Source organism: Danio aesculapii, chromosome 6 (genome assembly GCF_903798145.1).
Source record: "Danio aesculapii chromosome 6, fDanAes4.1, whole genome shotgun sequence".
Lineage (NCBI taxonomy): Eukaryota > Metazoa > Chordata > Actinopteri > Cypriniformes > Danionidae > Danio > Danio aesculapii.
This window is the reverse complement of record NC_079440.1, coordinates 25,041,593-25,066,543: the sequence shown is the minus strand read 5'-3', so window position 1 is coordinate 25,066,543 and position 24,951 is coordinate 25,041,593. Positions and strand designations below refer to the sequence as shown.

Sequence of the window (24,951 nt, the reverse complement as noted above, 5' to 3'; positions counted from 1 at the left end):
CATGAAAGTGTTTTTTGACCTTGCATGCATATCAGAATGTTGTTGGAGACATATATAACCGAAATATGACCCCTTTTAATGTATACTGAAAAAAAAATATTCAAAGATGATTCCTTGGATTTACTAAATTTTTTTACGTTAAGTGGTTGTAAACAATTTATTTGGGCTGAATTTAAACAAACAAATTAAGTTGAACATTGCTCAATTAAATTTTTTTGTTTAAATTCAACACAAATAAATTGTTTGCAACAGTTTTGCATGCAACACTTTTTAGTGTATAATATGGGCTCTTTAAAATGGCCAAATTTACAGCAGAAAAAAAAGATGTTTACAGCCTGGTACAAAAAACAATTTTCATATAGCATATAGTTCATATAGCTAATATTACCCTTCATGACAACTGTGAGGGGGGTGAATTTTTTTAGAACTCATCTATTTCCTTTATATTAGGTTTTATTATACATGTAGTATGCATAATTAAGGGCAAGGCCACTTGAGTGACAGCTAGGTCTCGCTGGTCGCCGTCACTTCACTTCAGCTGATTCCAGCTGATCAGCCGCTGAGCTCGGCATTCCCATCATATATTTTTTTGTTTTATGTGGTTTTACACAATCCATTGCCTTTAGGAATTATTTCCAACAATTAATTATTACAATCAAGTAATTTGCGTTTTCTTCCTGCAGAAAAATGTCATAGGAACAATATTTAGTGGCTCATTGTATTACAACACTGTTTTTAAAAGACTAAACACTTTATTGATATAGTACACAACCAAGCACATGTGGTCAGAACACAAACGAGTCGCAGGTAATAAAGTTTTAAGCGTTTCTCTCAACGAAAAGCCTGTCTATCCAAAATGATAGCAGGCGTCTATAGCTCCGCTCATGCTCCACCTCTTTGCCCTTGTTTGGTATCCCCCGGTTGGTGCGATGACGCTCGAACAAAATGGGGATGGTTGGCCACGCCTACTGGTAGCTTCTTTTGGGTTCTTCAGAAACCTATGGGTGACACCATATCGTTTACAGTCTATGGACTGATTTCATGCGGCTGCCATTTTTTACAGCAAAATCGACGCTGCGGTGGGAAGAAACCCGGAAGTATCGCCTAAGTCACACAGGAATGTTGTGTGCCTGGCTGTATATCTTATCAGAGAAATCGACACAAATTTATACTTTCACCGCCTTCCGAGTGACTCAAAGGTCCGTTCTGAATGAATAGTGAAAATAAAAAGGGATATTGGACCTCATTTTCAGCTAAGTTAAGGGAAATGGCATTAGTTAGCTAATGTTTTCTTTCCCAAACACACATTTTTGATGCCATTCATCAAACTCAAGTTAATGAACTGATTCTTTCACTATATTAGACGTGTCACGATACTGAATTTCAGTACTGAAATAATAAAAAAAACATCCATTCCCCGTTAACATTTAAGGCACTGTTGATGGCATTCTTAAACAGCGCTGATTTGCCATTGTGTTCACGTGCTTAACAGAAATGACTGTGATTGGCCGTGAAGGTCATCAGTTCACCGCACTTCACCTATTTTTACCGAGCACATACACAGACGAGCAATCCACTTGATGAATCGACTTATCTTCACGGCTTTAAACGCTCCAATGTCCGTGTATCAGTGTTTGCACTCGGTGAAGAGCAGTGAGCTGATGACCTTCATGGCCAATCACAGTCATTTCTGTTGAGCACTGGTGAATACTATGGCTAATCAGCTGTGTTTATGAGCGCGCTCAGCTGTGCTTAAATGTTAGCGGGAATTGAGCATTTTAATACTTCAGTACCAGGACAACACTATTACAGACAACACGAGGGTGCGCTCACCGGGTTACATAGGCTGAAGCAGAGAAGCGTCTCCATGGTGGTTACCTGCTGCCATGAACTTAAGCCTATAGGAGGACAGTTGGACGTATTACTCTGAAAGAGATTGTAATGTTGTTTGATGCCTAATATCCTTTTAATTGTTTAAATTAAACTGAACCGAATGATATTAAAGTGATGTTTAGACCTGATGTTTACATTTTGAAATCATGGCAACAGCAGGAGATTTATAGTCCACAGCATGTTGTTACAGTGGTGATCCTATACCCCCGTTTTCTTCCCACCGCAGCCTCGCTTTCATGTTTTAAAATGGCGGCCGTGTGAAATAAGCGTATGAGACAAACACAGGTATCTAGGGTTTGAAATGACACATCAGTGAGAAATTATTGACAGAATTTTCATTTTTGGTTGAACTATCCCCATCAAAACCACACCAGACAAAGAACATGAGGGAAAAACACCAGGAACAAACAGGCTAATGAGTTGCTATAATGACTTAAAAGGAGGGAACTGTGGTCAAATGAGTGGCTATAAAAATTAACGAGGATGATTATGGAAACAAAGATGTTAGCAAAGAGAACAAGACAAACAGAAACAGGGCACAAAAGAGAGACAAAATACATTTCAAAATAAAAGTCCAGACACATGACGGAGAAATACGAGACAGGGATCACAAGTCCACAAAATGTCTGCTCATTTAACACTAAGCTTCTTTTCAAGAGTCTTTCTAAATGTCATTCTGAACACAGGTTTTTCGAAGTTGTGTGGAAGGTCATCTGATCCATCCTGGTCATTTTATTTTATTTTTTAATTCATTTTCTTCTTGCAAGTGACATTTGTTGCTCTTTGTGCTCTCTAAAATAATAACGAACACAAATTTATGTAATGAAAATGTGCAAGGCTGGCATATTGCCATTTCTTCAATTTAAAATAGAATGACATTTTAATGTGCCTTTAATAAGAGTCAAATGCAAAAAGGCTGAAACTGCACTTGCACTAATTGTTTGTTTTTAATTATTAATATTATGGGGGTTGTGGATCTGCAAGCACATGACATACTTTCGATCAGCCATCATCTCTTACTGATAAAGAACAACTATTTCAACCTTGCACATCCGCTCGACTCAGCATGGGTGACAACATTGCAGCTGTTGTTGAGGCCTCAGGATCTTTTAATGGGCTGCTGAAAAAGCAAGTAAGCAAGTAGTTCAAGTATTATATTAATGCGATAACGACTGTACAACAAGTGCATTCAAAAGTGTTTTATGTCATTGTAAAATCAGTTGCTGTCTGGCCAATATTAATGTGTTGGACAGTTTTTCTGGACAGAAATCCTTTTATCCAGGATATTTGCTAGCTTATAGATCATTTCAATGTGGTAATGTCATTGTCCCATGAACAGTTCCTGGTTGTTATCAAACTATTTCATAACTGTAACAAGAGGCAATTCAATCAAAATTTAATGATAAAACAGTTATCATAACATTATTTACCAATTTGTGGCTCTTTTTGGATTTTTGGAAGCTATGGAAATTAAAAATGTAAAACAGGAAATACGTTGGCACCATTGTTTTTGCTTACATCCCTTAAAATAATCTATATAAGATTCAGAGTTATAAATTGGAAATTAACACAATACTAATCCCAGCCTCTCTGTGTAATTAATTAATTAAATAAATAAATACACTTCAACATACTGCAATATATACCTTATTATTATAGTATATATAATCAAACAACCTAATGATGAATTAATAAAGACTCTCATTAACTTGGCCAACTAGTAGAACAATTAGTAGTACTCGCCTTGTCATGTTTTATAGGGACTTCTCTTAGAGGTAATGATTTTTATACTGTAGACAGTGTATTCTGTTATCTTACCCCAAACATACCCCTAAATCCAACTCTCACAAACCATTCTACATTTTTTACATTTTCCTTCTGTATTATTTTTGAGCTGTTTTCATCATGGGGATCAAAAAAATTTTCACACAATGTCAAAAATGACTAATATTACAAAACTTGTGCAGATTTTGGTCCCCACAATACACACACAAGCACGCACACACATATGCCATCAATTTGGCTGACGCCCATTCTTTAAATTTGACCCCAAAGAATACTCCACCAAGTGTTGTTGAATAAAACAGCAGGGCCTCAGTGTCAGGATTCCCCTGCTATCAGGCTTTTGCTGGTCACAGTGAACCTTCAGAAGCAAACAGGTGTCTTCTAGCTGATCTACAGCATGTTCTCTTCCTCTCATATTTCCTCTTGACACTTTTTGTATCTATATGCGACGGGGATCAGGTTGTAAGTTATGTCTGGTATCAGCAGGTTATTCCTGTTCCTAATTCTCTCACTCAATAAGTGAATTAGTAGACATATTTAGACGCTAATGAAATTAACAAAAGTATGTAGAAGACGGACTGATCTCTTTGGTCAGATAAAAACAGATAAGAACCCTTATAATGATGAGAAAATATGGTTAAACAAGTGTTTTCATATGCTAAAGTGAAAATGCATCGACACTATGAGGTCTACTGCTTGTACTTGTAAAATATAGGCTGATGAAATATAAAGTGATTGCAACAGCCTATTAAACTAGCATAGAGGCGAAAAGAAAACATACATCAATACACTGTATTACACTGTGTGAACATGATCCTGGTGGGGTGTAATTGCACCCAAGTATGTATGTGAGGCGTCCCCCGGGAAAATAGCCCATGTCTCTTGTGCCTGGAATGGGTGAAGGGGTCAATCAGTGGATCTTTCCTAGCAGCAAATGGTTTTGCTAAACCGCTGACCACTGCAAGGAGACTGTCACACACCCCCAGTGGGACGTAAGTATAACTGCCTTCTGGCTCCTCCTATGGTATCTTAAACGTCTGTGTAAAATCCACCATGAAGAGGAAGTGGATTAATTGCGGTCTTTGAAATCATCATTGGTGTTCTTGGTGCTGCCAAGGTAAGAGACTGTTTGCATGTATGAGATGGTTCAACATTTTTTGGGTGCACACTCTGTGTGATCTGACAGCTAAGAATAAAGTCTTGTTCTTTGCTGGCTCAAGAGCCTGTGTCTAAAATCAACAAAGTCCACTGGACGGTCTCCCATGGCATAATTTATATTGGACATCTTTATAGCTAAGCAGCTTAATGTAAGGCAAACAGGAGCCTCTTAGAATTGCTTGTATCTGTAGAGAATTGTATATTATATTATATTATATTATATTATATTATATTATATTATATTATATTATATTTCTTTATCATATTTAAATGATTACATTTTGATGGCTGATGTTACAATTATTAGTCTATACATTTCACCTACTTTCTAAAATTGAGATCAAGTGTGTGTTGTTTAGATTTTGTATATAAATCCGTCAACTAAGCTGGTTTCATTCTTTTTTCAGGCAAGATTCCACAGACATCTGATAATAAAGATCAATGCACTATTTTGCAATCATCAAACATGGCCAAAATGAATGACCTGTGGAATACAGAAGCTTTTACAGATAATGCCTACATATCAAAACGAAGTATTAGAAAGATTCTCATCAGGAAGAGGCATTATCTGCCTGTGGAGAAAACGATTTCTGACCCCAACAATAAAATAAACTCGGTTCTACCTATTGAAAAGAACATTCATTCTTCAACTAGTTGTGTTGAAGAGATAACAGTCCAAGAGTTGGGATCTCAAATTTCAAGCACTCAATCCCATATTCCTGCAAAATATTCTGAACAATGCTCTGGAACAGAGAGAGAACTGGATGAAGAAGATATAGAGGCTGAGTTTGGATCTGACCTCAGTTCCCAACTGAACTACAAGGACTCAGAACCGACCAGCATCCCCCATGTGAAAATAAAAAAGGAAGTAGACATCACTATTGCATGTGACCTGGCAGGAATTCCAAGGGATCAGCAAGAGGCTGAGGAGGATGAATGCAATGTAGAGGGAAACATAGATGACAGGCCCAAATCTCCAGAGAATCAGCTTTTAAAAAGTCAATTAATGTTCGCCACCATGAAGAAACGAGGAATGGAGGGAGACACTGAAAATCGGCCATACAAGTGCACCTACTGCAACTGGGCTTTCAAAAAGTCCAGCAACCTGCTGAGCCACATCGATACACACCGAGGCCTCAAACCACATGTTTGTGACCTGTGTGGGAAAGCTTACTCGCACCAGGGGACTCTTCAACAGCACAAGCGGCTGCACACGGGCGAAAGGCCGTACCAGTGCCCTTTTTGTGAGAAAAGCTACATTTGGTCCTCTGATTTCCGCAAACACATCCGAACGCACACCGGAGAGAAGCCGTACATCTGTGAAGAATGCGGCAAGGACTTTGTTCGCTCCTCTGACTTGCGGAAACATGAGCGCAACATGCACACCAACAACAAGCCGTTCCTCTGTAAGCACTGTGGGAAAACCTTTAACAAACCGCTGTCCCTTCACCGTCATGAGCGCACGCATTTGGGTGAGAGGCCCTTCATTTGTCCAGATTGCGGGAAGGCTTTTGCATTGGCCAGTCGTATGACAGAGCACAGGAAGATTCACAGCGGCGTGCGTCCCTACACCTGCACTATTTGCTCCAAATCTTTCACCAAGTCGTCCAACCTCGCAGAGCATCTCACAGTCCACAGTGGAGTCCGACCACACAAGTGCTCAGAATGTGGAGTGGCATTCGCCATGGCATCCCGACTAGTGCGACATCAGCGTATTCATAAAGCAGAGCAGTCCTATCCATGCCAGGACTGTGATCTGTCATTCAGCCACATTACGGCACTCAAGAAGCATCAGAAGAAGCATACTGAAGGCATGATCTTCGTATGTGGACAGTGCAGTAAATCTTTCCACCAGGAATTCCTTCTCACAGAACACATGCAGAGCCATGCAGACACTGAGACTTGCACTGCCTAAAACCCATTTTGCACTTAGGTAACTGGAGGAGAGTAAGTAAGCCTAGGTTATTCTCTTTCTTTCACAATTAAGCCTTAACAACATAGAAACATTCAGCTAGGTGTTCAAAGCCATTTGTTAGGACCGCAGCTTGCTTTCTTTTTCTTTCTCTTTCTTTCTTTCTTTCTTTCTTTTTCTTTTCTTTCTTTTCATTTTCTTTCTTTTATTTTCTTTTCTTTCTTTCATTCTTTCTTTCTCTCTTTTTCTTTCTTTTCTTTCTTTCTTTCCTTTCATTTTCTTCTTTTTTTCTTTTTCTTTCTTTCTTTCTTTCTTTCTTTCTTTCTTTCTTTCTTTCTTTCTTTCTTTCTTCTTTTCTTTCTTTCTTCTTTTCTTTCTTTCTTTCTTTCCTTTCATTCGTTCTTTCATTCTTTCCTTCATTCTTTCCTTTCATTTTCAATCTTTCTTTCTTTCTTTTTTCTTAACATAAAAATTACATTTAATTTAATTTAGTTACATTTAGTTTAGTTAGGACCCTAGCATTTTTAGAACCTTGGCATTTATTTTTGTGTTTTCGTTGTGGTGTAAACTGCCGAAACTTGTGGGGACCACTTTGATTTTGAATAAATCTGTGTATATTGTGAACAAAAGAAGAAGAAAAACAAAATCCGAAACATTGTTAACATGTTGGTGACCCTATGTAAAATGTTAAAGGGACAATGTCGACCAAGGCTTGTTGGAGAAGGCAGAACATATCAGAAATATTGTGATTTCTTTTAGCAGTACAGTATGATTTACACAGTGTTACATATTTCATTGAAGAAAATTTGTTGTTATTCGTCATATGTTATTACCTTTAATTTTCTCTGACATTGAATGCATGCAACAGGTGAATATGTGCATTTGTATCTTGAGACTTAAGGGATGGTGCTGTTTGTACATGTTATATAATGGAGCAAACTAATTATAATTCTGTTACATTTCATGCAGCTAAAATAACCGACACGAGAACACTATGTTGTTAGTGTTGCAGTGAAGAAGAATGTCAAAATGTAGTCTTATTCAGGATTCATGTCTTTGTTTGAAATGTGATGTTTGAAACATGGAAGATTGTTGTTTCAGAGATTAAATCTTGAATTGTACTTGAGAACATTAAACCTAATACTCAGAGTGCCACGCTTCTGTTAACATCTGCTGCTCAGTCTGCACACTCATGGTAAAAGAAGATGGCATTCATCTTGTCAAATTCCACTGTCCTACTTTTCAACACGTGTTGTTGGGCTCATGTTTCCATATTTTTAGTTGTGATTTTGATGACTGATTGTATTTTAGTCATTAATCAAATACTCTGACGTGTATGAATACAACCGATTTTTATTAGAAACTTTTTACAATTATTTTGTGTACAATTTTTGGGTAGAGATAATGAAATCTATATCCCTTCCAAGGCTGTGGTCCAAAAAGACCACCTGTACATTTTAAAATGGCAAAATTTTGCAAGTTTTGATTGCTCTCTGACTTTCTGTGCCAAATATTTGAATTTGAATTTAAAAAGTCACTATAATTTGTGCATATAGGGAAGTAGGACAGGTTGTCAAAGTGTTGTATGTCACACCATTTACTGGCATTGCCAGCAGAAGCATTTTAAGTTCATGTTTCCACAAGCCACAGCACCTTTGCTCAGCACCAATTCCCGTATCCTCCTCAGCCCACAGGGCCTGGGGGTAAATATCTATAGTCAGCAAAGAGAGCTGTGCTTCAGCTGTTCAATGTCTTCACTCAAAGAAGTGTGGCCATCATTATGTCAAGAACTGCATGTCCTCAAGGTATTTCTGTAACCATAGATGTGAATGTATATGAAAATACAGACTCTCCTCTGACCTCCTCTAAGTAAACCTAAAGTTCATCATCCCTGAGTTCCACATTTGGTGATTATTCTTCCTTTAGGAAACTTCATTTAGGGACCCTGTGGAAATATAAAGAATAATCTTAAAGTTACATGACCACTACTATTAGTATTATTAGCTACTAATACTATTATGTATTATTAGCCCTTGAAAATTATTTTCCCAAATCTGTTTAATGGAGAAAACACATTTATAATCATATCAGTTATTAGAAACGAGTTATTACAACTATTTTCTTCTATCTTTGTCATGATAACAGTACATTATATTTTACTTGATATTTTTCAACATACTAGTATTCAGCTCAAAGTGCCATTTAAAGGCTTAACTAGGTTAGTAGGTTAATTAGGCAAGTCAGGGAATTAGGCAAGTCATTGTATAACGATGTATTCTGTAGACAATCAAAAACAAATATCGCTTAAGGGGGCTAATATTGATTCTAGCCAAAATAAAAGATAAGATTTTCTCCAGAAGAAACAAATATTATAGGAAATACTGTGAAAAATTCCTTGATCTGTTAAACATAATTTGTAAATTATTTAAAATATATTCATTCACTCATTTTCTTTTTGGCTCAGTGTCTTTATTAATCTGAGGTCGCCTTAGCCAGCTTATGTATTACGCAGTGGATGCCCTTCCAGACACAACCCATCACTACGAAACACCCACACACTCTCATTCACACACACACTACGGACAATTTAGCTTGTTCAATTCACCAATAGCGCATGTCTTTTGACTTGTGGGGGAAATCAGAGCACCCGGAGGAAACCCACGCAAACATGGGGAGAACATGCAAACTGTACACAGAAATGCCAACTGGCCCAGCCGAGGCTTGAATACAATTATATTATAATTATTTTATTATTAATAAATATATAATAATTAGGGGCAGCATGGTGGTGCAGTGGGTAGCACAATTGCCTCACAGCAAGACGGTCACTGGTTCGAGGCCCGGCTGCGTCAGTTGGCATTTCTGTGTGGAGTTTGCATTCCCGTGTTTGCGTGGGTTTCTTCCGGGTGCTCCGGTTTCCCCTTAAGTCCAAAGACATGCGCTATAGGTGAATTGAATACGCTAAATTGGCCGTAGTGTATGTGAGTGTGTGCAAGAGTGTGTGGGTGTTTTTCAGAGTTGGGTTGCACCTGGAAGGGCATTCGCTGCTTAAAACATGTGCTGGATAAGTTGGCGGTTCATTATGCCATTTAGGGACCAAACCGAAAAGAAAATGAATGAATGAATGAATATTATATTTAATATTATATTAAAATGAATATCATCATTATCATCTTAATATAGTTTTAATAATTTACCCACAACCTGCAAAAAGTTTAAAGATATTGTACATGTACTATATGTATACAACAAAAATATTTTTTAGGTGAATTATTTTATTATTATTGTTGTTGTTATAATTTTCTAATGCACTAACATTTCACAATTTTATAGTTTTTACTGTATTTTTAAATCAATAAATACAGCCTTTGTGAGCAAAATAAGCTTATTTTAACACATTAAACAATCTTACTAATCCCAAGCTTTTGACTGGTGAATGTGTGTGTATGTGCGTGTATGTGTGTGTGTGTGTGTGTGTGTGTGTGTGTGTGTGTGTGTGGTGTGTGTGTGTCTGTGCGTGTGTGTGTGTGTGTGTGTGGTGTGTGTGTGTGTTGTGTGTGTGTGTGTGTGTGTGTGCGCGCGTGTGTGTGTGTGTGTGTGTGTTCCATAGGGTTTCTACCTGTGACGGGGATTGTTGATTCTGACTTTGTCCTGAAATAGAAATACAAAATTCCTATGAACCTATCAGACTTGTTTAAGCTTTAAAAAAACTTACTTTTTTAATCTTTACAATTATTTAATCTTTGCAAAATAAATTGCCAGATATACTATTCAAATATAGTTACTGCATATAGTTTAGGTCATTTCAGGCCATTTCAATTTACCTAAATACTGTATAATCCACAAGGCAAAATAAGAATTGAATTTACTTGCATGTATGTTACTGCTACCTACCCTTTGCTTACCCTTAATTATTTGGTATTTGCAACATAAAAAGAAATAATTATTCCTCTTATTGAGCGATATTATTATTAGTATTATTATTATTATTATTATTGTTATTAACACTTAATACTAATACAACTAATAAGAGCTATGCATCAAATATCAGGGTCAGCTGTCAAAGAAAATAACAACCACAGTGATACAAGTTCAATTTTGTTAGCTCATGCTCAATCACTGTAAGTCTCTAAGAGCTCAATTAGTGATGCCAAAACCAGGCAGGCATGTTCACTCACCAGCCCTCCTAGAAAAGGGATTGAATTGTGGCTGTTCAGTCTTTGGGATGAACCGGGGAGGAGGAGGAGGGAAAGGAAAGTTGGCTGTTGACTGCTAACAGAAAATAGGCAAACATGTTATTAACTGAATGTCCCCTAAAGGGACAGTTAACTCAAAACTAAAAATTCTGTCATCATTCACTTGTCACAATCCTGTCTGACTCAAAATAAGTTATTTTGAAAAATGCAAGAAACCTGTGACCATTGACTTCTATATAATCAATTTTACCTACTATGGAAGTCAAAGATTACAGAGTTTTTCAAAATATCTTCTTTTGTGCTCGAAAAAGAAAAACTCAAAGGTATGGAACCACTTAAGGGTGAGGTCATTTTTATTTTGGGTGAACTATCTCTTTAAACAACTGTTTAATAAATTGTACCTTGTGTTTCACTGTTCATAAACTAGCTACTCCACTTCTTAACTCTTAACTTCAACCAACACACACACTAATCTACATATGTAATCTTACATATATTCGTCCATCTACATGTCATTACTAGGATCTTTTGTAAACAGACATGACATATTTTTAAAAAGTCATAATGAATGATCTTCCAAATGTAACATTAAAATCTAAACATCTCCCAAAAATCACTTTACAGGAAGTGTTACCTACCTCTATGGGGGAATCGGGGTCTGGGATTTCTTCTTTTGGTTCTTCTTTAGGCTTGGATTTGAACCAGCCACTGAACCATCCAGGCTTTGAGGCCTGTTCATGAAACAATATAATATAATATAATATAATATAATATAATATAATATAATATAATATAATATAATATAATATAATATAATATAATATAATATAATATAATATAATATAATATAATAGAATAGAATATAATATAATATAATATAATATAACATAATATAATATAATATAATAAACACTTTACCTTTGCTGATTGTGTGTTGGACTCTGTCTTGTTGTCCTCACTTGGAACTGTCCCAAACTGAACATTTCTAACTGTGGCATCATTTTCACCAGCACTCTGCTTGAATTGTGAATAAAACATTTGACCATTATATACCAGTAATTCTAATGTAAATGAATTTCTATTGAAATATCTACAGTTTCAATTCGACATTCAGAAACAACTTCTGTGACTCTCAGGCTTAAAATGAAAAGGAACTGAAAAAGATCTATTTGTTTTTCTCACCATTGCCTCAGCGGAAAAGTCACCACCTTAAAGAAAATAAATAAATATCATATTAGTAATATTAATTAGAATTTATCAGTTGCAAATACAATACATTAGCATTTAAGTTTGACATTGGGAAGATTTATAATGCATGTGAAGAAATTTCCTTATACATTAATTTGATTAAACCTTAATACACGTGTTTTACTATAATTTAAAACAACTATTCCATTCATTAATTTTCCTTCAGCTTAGTCCCTTATTTATCAAGGGTCGCCACAGTGGGATAAACCACCTTAAAACAAGTAATAAAATTTTAAAAATAAAAAGAATTTGTTAAATTGTTATAATAATGTCACATGATCCATGAAACCATTTTGATAAGATTGTTTGTGCCATTTCTTATTATTATCAAAGGTCACACATAGCAAATAAACAGCATTTAATTTCAATAAACTTTTAATGTCATAAATACTATAAATTGTATCAAATTATTGTATCAGTCCTGCCTAATATTTCATAAATTAATTAATCAATCAATGGTAGTGTAGATTAAAACAAGAACACATCATATCTATAGTCAACTTAACCTGTATCAGTGTAGTTTCTTGAAATTGAACTGGACACAGCAGTGTGCAAGTCATCTTGGTAAGTGCTGCTATCATTAGCATAGCTTTGCTCCACTGAAACTGATGGAGGTCCAAACATTTCAGTAGGGACGACTGGAGGCAGTGTCATGGGCTGCTGTGTTGGGTACAGTGGCACTGGGGCAATAGTTCTAGGCGCCTGTTCTTCAGGCGAGTAAGAGTGGCTCATTGGAGAATAAGTTCCCTCAAACTGGGCATCAGCATGTGGTATTGCAGAATGGGATGGGTTTGAGGACTCAGTTTCATTGCTAGGGTTGTTAATAGCCTCTGCATGGCCTTCTGTAAAATCTACAGACAAGCCAAAAGAGAAAAGAAATGCATTTTACTGCATGTTGATGACAACTCAACACAAATGAAGTTACAGGCAACACTGAAAGACTTTGAACATTTTTAGTGACACCCACAGAAGGGGCTCTTGGGGAAGTAGCACTGCTCAAAAAAGATCTGGCATATGTTAGTAACCTGAACACTTGTTGCTATCCTCCTGAGTCCATGAAGTTCCCTCAGCTGGTGACTGGTACGTCTCACTGCAGTAGTTCCCTCCCTAGGCAGACAGGCATGTTACTGATCATGAAACGTTTTTATAATGGATCAAGGACAATGCCTCATCTACACACAATGGGCCCTATCATGCACCTGGCGCAATAAGGCGCAAGACGTGCTTCCACGTGCTTCCAACCTTAATTTTCCGTTTTTTGCCACATTGTTTAAATAGCAAATCCATTTGTCCCACTTTGTGGACTCATAGGTGTGCTAGTCTGGAAAAGAGGTGTGCTAAGGCACATTGTTGGCACGTTTCGATTTTGAGAAACTCAAATAGACTTTGCAATAGAACAGCTGAAATCAGGTCCAGCGCAGAGCACGTCAGTTGCGCGCCTCGCTTAAACATTGCTTAAAACACAAAGGATGTAGAGCAATACAGAAATATCTCTACAAATGAAAAAGAATAAAAGGATTGAAATGTTACAAAAATTATTATTTTCTACATAAATATAAAAACCATACCTCCATGCCTTCTTCACCTCTGGGGCTTTTTTCAATCACGACAACTTGCTTTTGTATAAAATTATTATTATCATTAGAATTATTTATTATATGCATATTTATATTTGTTTTATTAAAAACAAGCTTCGATTTGTCCTCCTGTCAGGTTTTGGACCATATGGTGCATAGGACGTGTTTCGATATAACCACACTTCATTATTATTGTTCATGTATTAGTTTGCTAGATAATATAAATGGATTTAGAACTAGTTTTGAAACAAATCTTTGTGCTTATAAAAATAGTTATAAAATTATAAAATAGTGTAGTAATTACTGTTTTATTTATTTTTTGTTTGTTTTTCTATGTGTGTATATATGTATTATATATGTATTATATGTATTATATATGTATTATATATGTATTATATGTATTATATGTGTATTACATATGTATATTGTAAATAATACAATAATACTACACTGCATTCTGGAATACTTGATTCTGACTGGTCAATCAATTTTATCTGGGTCATAAGTGATATGACTAACCTGTTTCTTGTTTTAAAACTGACTTCTTTGTGTAAGCTTTGCATCAAGTAAACTAAGAAAATGTTTCAACTCAACGCAATATGTTGTATTCAGTTTTTATAGAAAGTTGCTCTGTAATAATCTGGAAAATGTGCACCCAGTTAGCCATTATTGCAAAATAAACCCCATCAAGCTGATTCAAGACCCCCTGCATTGCAATTCTGATCACCACGTGGGATTTATACTGCAATCACCAGTATATATTTCATATCTCACATTAAAGTTGTATAGATTAAAACAAACAAACAAAAAAAACATAACTTAAATTTAAAATGGAAAATGTTTTGTAAAAATATAACAGTACAATGTTGTAAACATACACATATTCATGCTCTCTTTAACTCCAAATAACAAGTGGTCACTAGAGACATGTTAAACTGAGGTGTAAATCTGTCTTTGATGATCACTTGTGACCATTTCACCTGACACCCAAGATCTAAACAGGACCTTATGATGATCGAGCACCATGGGGTATGCAAAAGTAAATTGATAGTGTGGACTGTACATAGAGTTACATATGGATGGCATTCATTCTTCCTATAAACAGTCCTGCTAATCTTAAATTGGACTAAGAGCTAACATATATATGCTGCGCAAACTTATTACCAGCAGGGTCTGGTGTCTGCAGCGGATCTGCACCAGCCAATCGGGGTCCAGGAAAGGCTGACAGTCACCAGTGTCATTAAGCTGTGCTTCGGAGATCTTCAGTCTGTCCACCAACTGTTGTAGCAAACAAAACAGACAGACTGAACATGCTGGAAGTGGCACTACATGTTCTATGCATGCACAAACAGAACAAAACTGCAGGATCAGTGTCGGTGTCAAATGCACAGGTGGACGTTACTTTTATAAGCTCTCCCAATAGCACCACATGGGGTTGGTCTATCCTAAGCAGAGCTTTCCCCACCACCTCACAGTAGTGGAAGGCCTGAGAAATGAGCCCACAGTCCAGCAGCCGGCATGCATACAGGAATTTATACACCTACATGGAACACAACAGATGAATAATTATGCAATAGATAATAGACATAAGCACAGACTCAACAATATATAAATGTGAAATAGATATAGAATATGATACACAATCTTTAAAAATTAAAAAGCATCCATGCCACTAGAAAATATTGACCATCATTTGGAGTCTGCATCATATTCAATTCTCAAAATTGATTTCATATACATGGATGTTACATGTGCAATGTTCTATAATCATACAGCATAACAGATCACAACCTATACAGTTGAAGTCAGAATTACTAGCCCCCTGTTTATTTTTCCCCCAATTTCTGTTTAACAGAAAGAAGATTTGTTCAAAACATTTTTAATCACAATAGTTTTAATAACTCATTTCTAATAACTGATTTATTTTATCGTTGACATGATGACAGTAAATAATATTAGACTAGATATTTTTCAAGATACTTCTATACAGCTTAAAGTGACATTTAAAGACTTAACTAGGTTAATTTGGTTTACTAGGCAGGTTAGTGTGATTAGGCAAGTTACTGTATAATGATGGTTTGTTTTTTGTAGACAGTTGAAAAAAAAATTAGCTTAAAGGGGCTAATAATTTTGACCTTAAAATGGTTCATAAAAAAATTTAAACTGCTTTTATTCTAGCCGAAATAAAACAAATAAGACTTTCTGCAGAAGAAAAAAAAAAACATTATCAGACATACTGTGAAAATTTCCTTGCTCTGTTAAACATAATTTGGGATATATATAAAAAAGAAAAAATAATTCAAAGGGGGGCTAATAATTCTGACTTCAACTGTATATATGTAATTTGGCAGTATTTTTCATGCTGAACGTAAAGTATGATGTTTATGACTATCATATGATTAAGAAACAACTTAAAGGATTAGTTAGTACTGTGATCAGTGAGTCTTTAAATAAGCATCAGACATTTTTGATCTCCGTATGCGTGACATTTTTTGTTTTATTTAACCTTTATTGTCCTTGCCCCTAAACAGTCATGAAAAAAAAAATTAATAAAATAAAAGGTTTGTGCATTAGGAATTGTCTTTTTTATTTTTAATGATATATGTAAAATAAAAAGTAAATGGAATAAAATAAAATACAATACAATAAAAATGTTGACATCATTTGTAGTTATAAGGTTTTATTTTATTTATTTATTTTTATTTACTTTTTATTTTACATATATAAATGAATCATTTCCGATTCCTGAAATGTTACCTGAAAAGCAGGAATGATGAACTCAGCATTTCCAAGCCGCTGGCAGTACTCAAACAGCTCAGTACAGCGAATGGCAGAGTTGTGACAGAACTTGGAAAACATCACACTGCAATCAAAGGATTAAAAGGAAAGGCAATCTGAGTTTGGGAACTTAGCCATTTAGACATTGCAGCCTTCACACTGTACCCTCACCTTTGCTTACTACCCAGAAGCACCAGACGTTCTGATCTATTTTTGTACCAGCCAAAAGGACATTGAGCCGTGAGGTAGCAGATGTGTGAAGCAAACAGCATATCCCTGGAGGCTGAGATAAAAACATTAGAGTCAAATACTCGTAATTAATTATTTTATTTAAGATATGAATGTGACCAAACACTGGATTGGACATTACCTAGTGTATCGCCCATGGCGATGATAGACCTGTGATGTATGACAGGGTCTGCTGTCTCATTGGACAGCATAACAGCCAAGTGTGGTCGCCAGTCTCCCCACTTCTCACGACTCCAGGACTGGAAAGAAATACAGAAATATTTAGAAGGTCAAAGAGGATGATAGAAGAAATATTTGTCAATGAGGTGACTTAAGCTCTGGATCACACTTCACACTGTTTAAAAACACTATTCTTCAAATATATTTTGGTTATACATTTTAAGGACAGTAATTTTTAATGATTCTGAACAAAGTCACTTATGCTCAGTAAAAATTACAGTAAATAATAAAATGCAGTCCAATTCTCTTGTAACAGTGCTGATACAAGGGTGTGAAAAAGTGTTTGTCCCTTACTGATTTCTCCTTTTTTTTTGCATGTTTGTCACACTTTATGTTTGAGATCATCAAGTAAATGTAAATATTAGTCAAAATAACATAAGTAAACACATCATGCACGTTCACCTCACAGCAAGAAGATCGCTGGTTCGAGCCTCAGCTGGGTCAATTGGCGTGACAAAGACATGTGGTATAAGTAAATTGGTAGACTAAATTGTCCATAGTGTATGTGTGTGAATGGATGTTTCCCAGTGCAGCTGGAAGGGCATCCGCTGTGTGAAACATGCTGGATAAGTTGGTGGTTCATTCCACTATTGGCGACCCTGGGTTAATAAAGGGACTAAGCCGAAAAGAAAATGAATGAAATCCAAAACTATATATATAGTGTGAAAAAGTGAAAAGAAAAACAAAATGAAGACTTTGGAGTTGCGTTGTCAAGGCCCTGATCTAAATCCAATTGAGATTTTGTAGTATGACATTAAAAAGGTGGTTGACTCACAACAATTCTGCAGAGATGAGTGGGCCAAACTCCTCAAAAGCACTGTAACAGCCTCACAGCAAGTTTTTGAAAAGTTTTTGCAGTTGTTGCTGCTAAGGGTGGTCCAACCAGTAGTAGGTTTAGGGGCAAACCCTTTTTCACACAGGGATATGTAGTTTTGTATTTTGTTTTCTCTTAAACTTCATTTAGAAAATGTGCGATGTGTTTACTTTTGTTATATTTGAAATTTTTTTACATTTGTTTGATGATCTGAAACATTAGTGTGACAAACATGCAAAAAAAAGCAAACACTTTTTCACACCACTATTTTTGTTTCTTCAGGAAAACTTTTAATCCTTGTGTACTGTTCGAGTTTACTACCCTTACGTTATTTTCGTAGCTGTTTTTGCCCCATTGACTTAAATTATAATCCAAATCCAAAGCCATGGCAGCATATAATCATGCATTCTTGAATGCTGCTGGTTTTTTCCTGTTGGGAGGAGTATGTCAATTTTACTGTTGATCATCAGTTGGCTCCATTAACCCTTTAGATAGGCCTGTGCAAAAAAACGTTTCTAGCTTTTATATGGAGTCCTATGCAGTAAAACAGTAGATTAAACTGTGTGTGCATAAATACACTTACTATGTTTACTATGTTCTGAGAGCTGAGATTTTAGATTTTATAGGACATATGATAAGTGCACAAAGGTCTCTATCTCTTTCTGTCACACACACACTATACTCCATACCATATAGAATGCATAAACTACGCTTTTTTTTGCACTGCAGCTGATGATTAACAGTAAAATGACAGATTTTTACATCTTCCCAACTGGTAAATCCAGCAACAATCAAGAGTGCATGATTATATGGTCTCATGGCTTTGAGATCAAAATATGCCATTATAATGGAAGTCATTAGGGGAAAAACATGTTAACCTTTGTTAGCTTGCGCCTAGTCAAGGACATTATTGTCAACTAAAATGAAAATAAATACATTTATTTCATAAGTTTTAATCTTCACGCAGTTATTTTATAAAATAAAATAAAATAAAATAAACACAGTAGGTAGCATCCCCCCCACATGAAAGACATGTGCTCTAGGTGAATTAAATATGCTAAATTGGCCGTAGTGTATGTGTGGGTGTTAATGCAAGAGTGTATCGGTGTTTCCCAGTACTAGGTTGTGGCTGCAAGGGCATCTGATCTGCTGCGTAAAACACATGCTGGATAAGTTGACGATTCATTCCGCTGTGGCAACCCTTGATTAATAAAGGGACTAAGCCAAAAATAAATTAAAATAAAATAAACAGTTCAGAATATAAGTAGAAAGTGAGCAGGAAATGTTGTGTATTACCATGGAAACAGCTGGAATCCGTCCAGAGAGCAGCTGGAAGAGAGTTTGTAGAGGGTCGCTGGGAGTCAGACTGCCTGTAAATCTGTCAAAACATAAACATTCAATATGTTATGGCCTAGATCTATATTTAGCTTGGCATAACAGTATACATGCATAGCACACATACAACATTTACACATGAACAGCTCTATCAGTGAGTAAATTCATAACACACAAACAAACCTGTTACCTTTTTAACTCAAAACCAAGCCTAATTTAAAATAAAAAAAGCCTAACAAGACATTTCCATGAACTGAATGGATGCAATTGCTTGTAATCCTCTCCAGGCATTTCCTAATTTCTATTTCATGAATGAAAATGATATCAGGAGAAGAACTGACAACTGCCAGGATGTATAAATATAATCTCAAAATATCTGCGGCTCCGCAACTGTCTTCACTCACTGTATATTTGATCTGACCTCATACCAGGGTGTTTACAGAGTGTAAAATTTGTTACTGTGATAAAAATACCTGCATAAACAATCAAAGCATAATGGCTTTTATAGACACATACTGTACATGTTGTTATTTGACATGAGCAGAAGATTCAGATGAAACATGACTGACAAGGCAGTTATTATAGTGTTTACTTTTGAAATTCATAGGTCTCTAGCAAGAGCTGTATAAATTATGTTTTACAGCGCTACTGACCTGCTCAAAACTGTGTTGTAGGACCTGCTGTCCATTTTGCTGGCCAAAAATAAGGCATGACCCCACAGACCACTCTGCATGGCTGACTCCAGCGCCTCCTGCAGAAAGGGAAGCATTGGCGGAATAGACGAGACATTTGAAGTGAAGTGATACATTTTTTGTTCAATAATATAATATAATATAATATAATATAATATAATATAATATAATATAATATAATATAATATAATATAATATAATATAATATAATATAATATAATATGGGGCGTCATGATGGTGCAGTGGGTTGCCTCACAGCAAGAAGGTTACTGATTCGAGCCCAGGCTGGGTCAGTTGGCATTTCTGTGTAGAGTTTGCATGTTCTCCCTGTGTTCACATGGGTTTCCTTCGGGTGCTCTGGTTTCCCCCACAGTCCAAAGACATGTGCTATAGGTGAATTGAATAATAAGGTTAATTGGCCATAGTGTATGAGTGTGTGAGAATGCAAGAGTGTATGGGTGTTTCCCAGTGTTGGATTGCAGCTGAAAGGACATCTGTTGCGTAAAACATATGCTGGATAAATTGGTGGTTTATTCTGCTGTGACGACCTCTGATTAATAAAGGGACTAAGCCGAAAAGAAAATGAATTAATAAATAATATAATAAGCAGAAATCTATTGTCACAACCCAAGTTCATGTTTCAGTAGGGAAATATATGCATTTTAAAATGACACAAGATAAAAGAAAAGTAGATCATTTCATAGAAAAAGAAGACAATAAAAAGAAAGAAAATTATGTATTATAATTATATATTACATATAATTAATTAAAATATTATATTCATATATTCTATATTTTTTTCTATAATATATTATTTGAGCATTTCCAGCGTTACGGAAGTGACATTTTCAGTAAAAACTTAAAATTTTGAGTATTTTTAAAGTACTGTAAAATACATGTCTACACAAAAAAAAACTAGAAAAGGTTTCGCTATTTTGATGAAAACGTAATTTTTTTATGGCATTTGCATGGAATTACTCTCACATAATATATATAATTATATATTAGAAATATTTACAGTTGAAGTCAGAATTATTAGCCTCCATGAATAATTAGCCCCCCTGTTTATTTTTGCCCCAATTTCGACTTTTTTCCAACACGTTTCTAAACATAATAGTTTTAATAACTCATTTCTAATTACTGATTTATTTTATCTTTGCCATGATGACAGTAAATAATATTTTACTAGATATTTTTCAAGACACTTCTATACAGCTTAAAGTGACATTTAAAGGCTTAACTAGGTTAATTAGGTTAACTAGGCAGGTAATTAGGCAAGTTATTGTATAGCGATAGTTTGTTCTGTAGACAATCGAAAAAAATATATATAACTTAAAACTGCTTTTATTGGAGCCGAAATAAAACTTTCTCCAGAAGAAAAAATATTATCAGACATACTGTGAAAATTTCCTTGCTCTGTTAAATATCACTTAGGAAATATAAAAAAAAATAAAAAATCAAAGGGAGGCTAATAATTTTGATTTCAACTGTATATTATATTATATTATATTATATTATATTATATTATATTATATTATATTATATTATATTATATTATATTATATTATATTATATTATATTATATTATATTATATTTCAAAACATTAACCTTTTTCCTCCCGGACAGCAATAGTTTAGTGTATTTCTGAAGATTTTGCTCTTCAGCCTCTTTGTCAGTTGGGGGAAATCCAGTCAGCAGGTCAGAAAAGTTGAGGGTCTCTTTTTCTACCGTAGGTGTTTCACTCAGATCAATGAGGCTTTCTCCATCTGCAGGCTCAGCAGAGACCCCCCACACCCCCAGAGAACTGAACTCCCTCATTAGCAATTCTGCAACATCTGAACCCAGAATTCTCTATACAAACATCAACACATACTCGTATTAACAACGTAAATGGTGAAACACATGACAGTCAGTAAATCTAATATGCAGAATTATTATATAGAGTTTTAGTAATTGTAATACTGGTTATGATCATTAGATCAGGGTGATAATGAGTAAAAAAAAACTTACTCCATTCTGTCTGCACAGCAGTATTAGGAAATGCCACAAGAGGGCAGCAGATGTATGGTCTTCTAATTTTTCATCCTTTAGACATCTCTCTGACATTTGAATGGCAAAGTTAATGGCATCCACTTTATGCAAATCCTCCCTTTACAAAAGAGAAGAAAAACGCAGCTGCAGTTTAGTCAAGTAGATGGTGTTTTTACTACACATAGAGTAACAAACACACCCTATAACCAAATAGAGACAGCCAGGGACAAATGGATTTAAATATAAACATATAGCAGGATTATATTGCAAGAAAATAAACCTAACGATGAAATGTTTTCAACTGGTAATAAAAAACAGATAAAAACTCAATAAACTGTTTAACTTCATAAACAAGCCCAGACAACAAGCCTGAAAGATACAATAACTTTGATAAGTAACTAAAACTAACCATCTGATTTTGTTAGCTCACATTGCTAGTTTTGTGGTGAACAACACATCTGTGCATGTCATTAAAAAAGTTTGCTCTTGTAAGGTTTAATTGAAATCTGAAAATCCACTTCCTGTTTTGTTTTTTACATTTAAATTGTCAGATTACATATGTTTTAGGAATTGGGCATGGTTAACATACTTAACCACACACCTCCAACTGTCAGTTTTGACAACAAACAGAAATAGTGAGAAGGAAGTGTCTGTTAGGTTGTAATAACGCTTCTAAAACCTATTTCCCGATCCTTCTGAATGAAATGCCTGCTTTACTACATCCAATCAGCTCGCAGTAGAAAAAATAAGCCACATCCATTGTGTTGTCATTTAATATTCAGTTTCTCTAGAAACTGCATCACAATATGAAAAAAAAGGTTGCAGCCTCCGGTTCATGGGGACTTTAAACACAGTGACCTGTTAATATTGCAGAACATAAATCTTCTGTTTGCTGTAATATTACTTTGGTTAAATATAACGTGTGAAAAACCAGTACAAGTTTCCATAGATCCCAGTGGTGTGATTTGCATTGAAGTTAGTACTGTTTGTTTAGTTTGTGACTTGTAGCTCTCCAACACACATACAAACAGACACAAACATACACAAACACACACACATAAGGGATTTAAATATGGGAATATGGGTAAATTCATTGGAGGAAAATGTTTTTACAAATTACAAGCTAACAAAAAGTGTTCATGCTTTGTTGCACACTACAGGAGTTAAAAATTAATTTAATCAATTAAGTTTAAATTCATTTAAAATTATTTTTTGTCTGTTTTTTGCAATAACAACATTTCAAAACGTCATACCTTGCCAGAGGTCCAGGAAAGTCTCTCATATCCTGCTGTTCATGAGTTTCACAGAGAATTACCTGAAATAAGTAAAATTATTAAACCTAGATAACCCAGATAGAAGACTGTTGAAACAAAAAATCCAAAACAACAAAAAAGGTCAGAGAGACTCCAAAGTTTTGCATTTTAAGTTTTTATATTTAATCCAGCACAACATCTCATACCATGCCTTAAAACTGAAGTTTGTACCATGTTTTTCTAACCTCCAGGCTGTGGAGTTCCACTTGAGCAGGCTCACCCTCGGAGGCCAGGGCTGGACTGACCCACACCAGCTGACCCGCTGGCCCAAAACTCACTGCCACATGAGGGATGCTGAACTTGAGTGGAGCGACCTCAATGGGGACAACACCTAAATCAGATGACCAACCACAGCAATTCTGAGTCCAATGACTAATCAAAATATCAAAATAAAGTTCAGCATTAGGAAGATTAGGTAGGTCTTGTGTCTGAACTGTGGTTCTTACAAACCTGTGTGAGAAATGAGCTCAAGCTCACTCTGTTCAGCTCCATTCATGTACTGGCTGAGCTCATAGCTGCTCGAGGACAGACCTGATGCTTTAGAGTTGGCAAGAGCACCATTATCATACACCTAAAAATGAAAAAAAGCTTAAGGGCCATCAAAAAGATCAGGAAAATGTTCTTTTTTTAAATGGTCAACCAATTAGCAAGTATTGTACTTGAATTGATTGGCAATCAGTGTTGCTGTCTAAGTGAGCAGTTTGACGCTGTCTAAGTAAGCAGTTTGTCAATGTTTTTGAGTCACGTTGTGTTGTTTAAGTGTTCCCTTTTTGTTTTTGAGCAGAGTACTTATTTTCTATGCTATTACTATACTAATTTATAGGACTTATGGTCATTGCTGCAGTTCTTGTGTTGCCATACCTGCTCCACAAAGATCCTTCGGGACTTTATGTGATAAATGATGTTTATATACAGTACATTTTAATAGTGGTCAGTCTGAATACTTGATCAAATCTGATTAATTGCTTTTGTTTCTCATTTGAAATGACTTTGGGTTAAAGAATGTGCCAAATGAATACATATTTATACTTTTTATAAAAGCATTATCTAAAGTTCTCCTTTTTTCAACCAACAGATTATGCCAAATTTGACCCCAATTACCCATTTGACCCATTTTGTGAAAGCAGTATTGTCGGGGTTCTTGATGGAGGGGAGCTCTGAACTTGAGGAAATCAGGATGTCACCTTGGCCTCACTATGAGCGCTTATTTTTTTTATTCCAGCTAAAATACACAAAGCCCATTAATGTTAAATGCTATATGTAGCATATTTTTCCCCAATTTCTGTGTTTTTTTTTACAAATTTCAAAATATAACAGTTTTAATAACTAATTTCTAATAACTGATTTCTTTTATCTTTGCCAAGATGACAGTATATAATATTTCACAAGATATTTTTCAAGATACTAGTATTTAGCTTAAAGTGACATTTAAAGGCTTAACTAGGGTAATAGGTTAATTAGGCAAGTTAGAGTAATTAGGAAAATTATTGTATAACAGTGGTTTGTTCTGTAGACAATCGAAAAAAAATGCTTTTATCCTAGCTGAAATAAAACAAGTAAGACTTTCTTAATAATAAAAGGAGAAAACAAGTTTGTATATCATACACCTAAAAATGGAAAAAAGCTTAAGAGCCATTAAAAATATCAGGAAAATGCTATGTCTTTTTATACGGTCCAAAAATTAGCTAGTATTGTACTTGGAAGGACTAAATTATAGTATTAAGAGAATCTGCCAGTAAACACGTGAATA

At 35.3% G+C, this 24,951-nt stretch overlaps 1 protein-coding gene across 6 annotated transcripts in view; it reads right to left on the bottom strand.

Moving 5' to 3' along the window:
- Positions 1 to 756: 756 nt before the first annotated feature.
- sec16b (SEC16 homolog B, endoplasmic reticulum export factor) overlaps positions 757 to 24,951 on the bottom strand; it is a 31,094-nt gene continuing 6,899 nt past the window's right edge. For 3 of the 6 annotated variants that reach the window (XM_056459819.1, XM_056459823.1, XM_056459820.1), the window contains exons 6-25: positions 23,652 to 23,772; positions 23,387 to 23,532; positions 23,142 to 23,203; positions 21,868 to 22,006; positions 21,466 to 21,708; positions 19,818 to 19,915; positions 19,126 to 19,207; positions 16,918 to 17,035; positions 16,719 to 16,830; positions 16,527 to 16,632; positions 15,172 to 15,309; positions 14,934 to 15,047; positions 13,218 to 13,299; positions 12,699 to 13,043; positions 12,127 to 12,152; positions 11,863 to 11,961; positions 11,583 to 11,675; positions 10,927 to 11,020; positions 10,368 to 10,399; positions 757 to 998 (exon numbers count right to left, since the gene is read on the bottom strand). In XM_056459819.1, the coding sequence (XP_056315794.1) occupies positions 966 to 998; positions 10,368 to 10,399; positions 10,927 to 11,020; positions 11,583 to 11,675; positions 11,863 to 11,961; positions 12,127 to 12,152; positions 12,699 to 13,043; positions 13,218 to 13,299; positions 14,934 to 15,047; positions 15,172 to 15,309; positions 16,527 to 16,632; positions 16,719 to 16,830; positions 16,918 to 17,035; positions 19,126 to 19,207; positions 19,818 to 19,915; positions 21,466 to 21,708; positions 21,868 to 22,006; positions 23,142 to 23,203; positions 23,387 to 23,532; positions 23,652 to 23,772 (2,283 nt within the window). In that variant the 3' untranslated portion in view covers positions 757 to 965. Of the gene's footprint in view, positions 999 to 8,078; positions 8,694 to 10,367; positions 10,400 to 10,926; positions 11,021 to 11,582; positions 11,676 to 11,862; positions 11,962 to 12,126; positions 12,153 to 12,698; positions 13,044 to 13,217; positions 13,300 to 14,933; positions 15,048 to 15,171; positions 15,310 to 16,526; positions 16,633 to 16,718; positions 16,831 to 16,917; positions 17,036 to 19,125; positions 19,208 to 19,817; positions 19,916 to 21,465; positions 21,709 to 21,867; positions 22,007 to 23,141; positions 23,204 to 23,386; positions 23,533 to 23,651; positions 23,773 to 24,951 lie in introns of those variants that run through there. The other 3 variants (XM_056459821.1, XM_056459822.1, XM_056459824.1) reach the window with 3 other exon arrangements.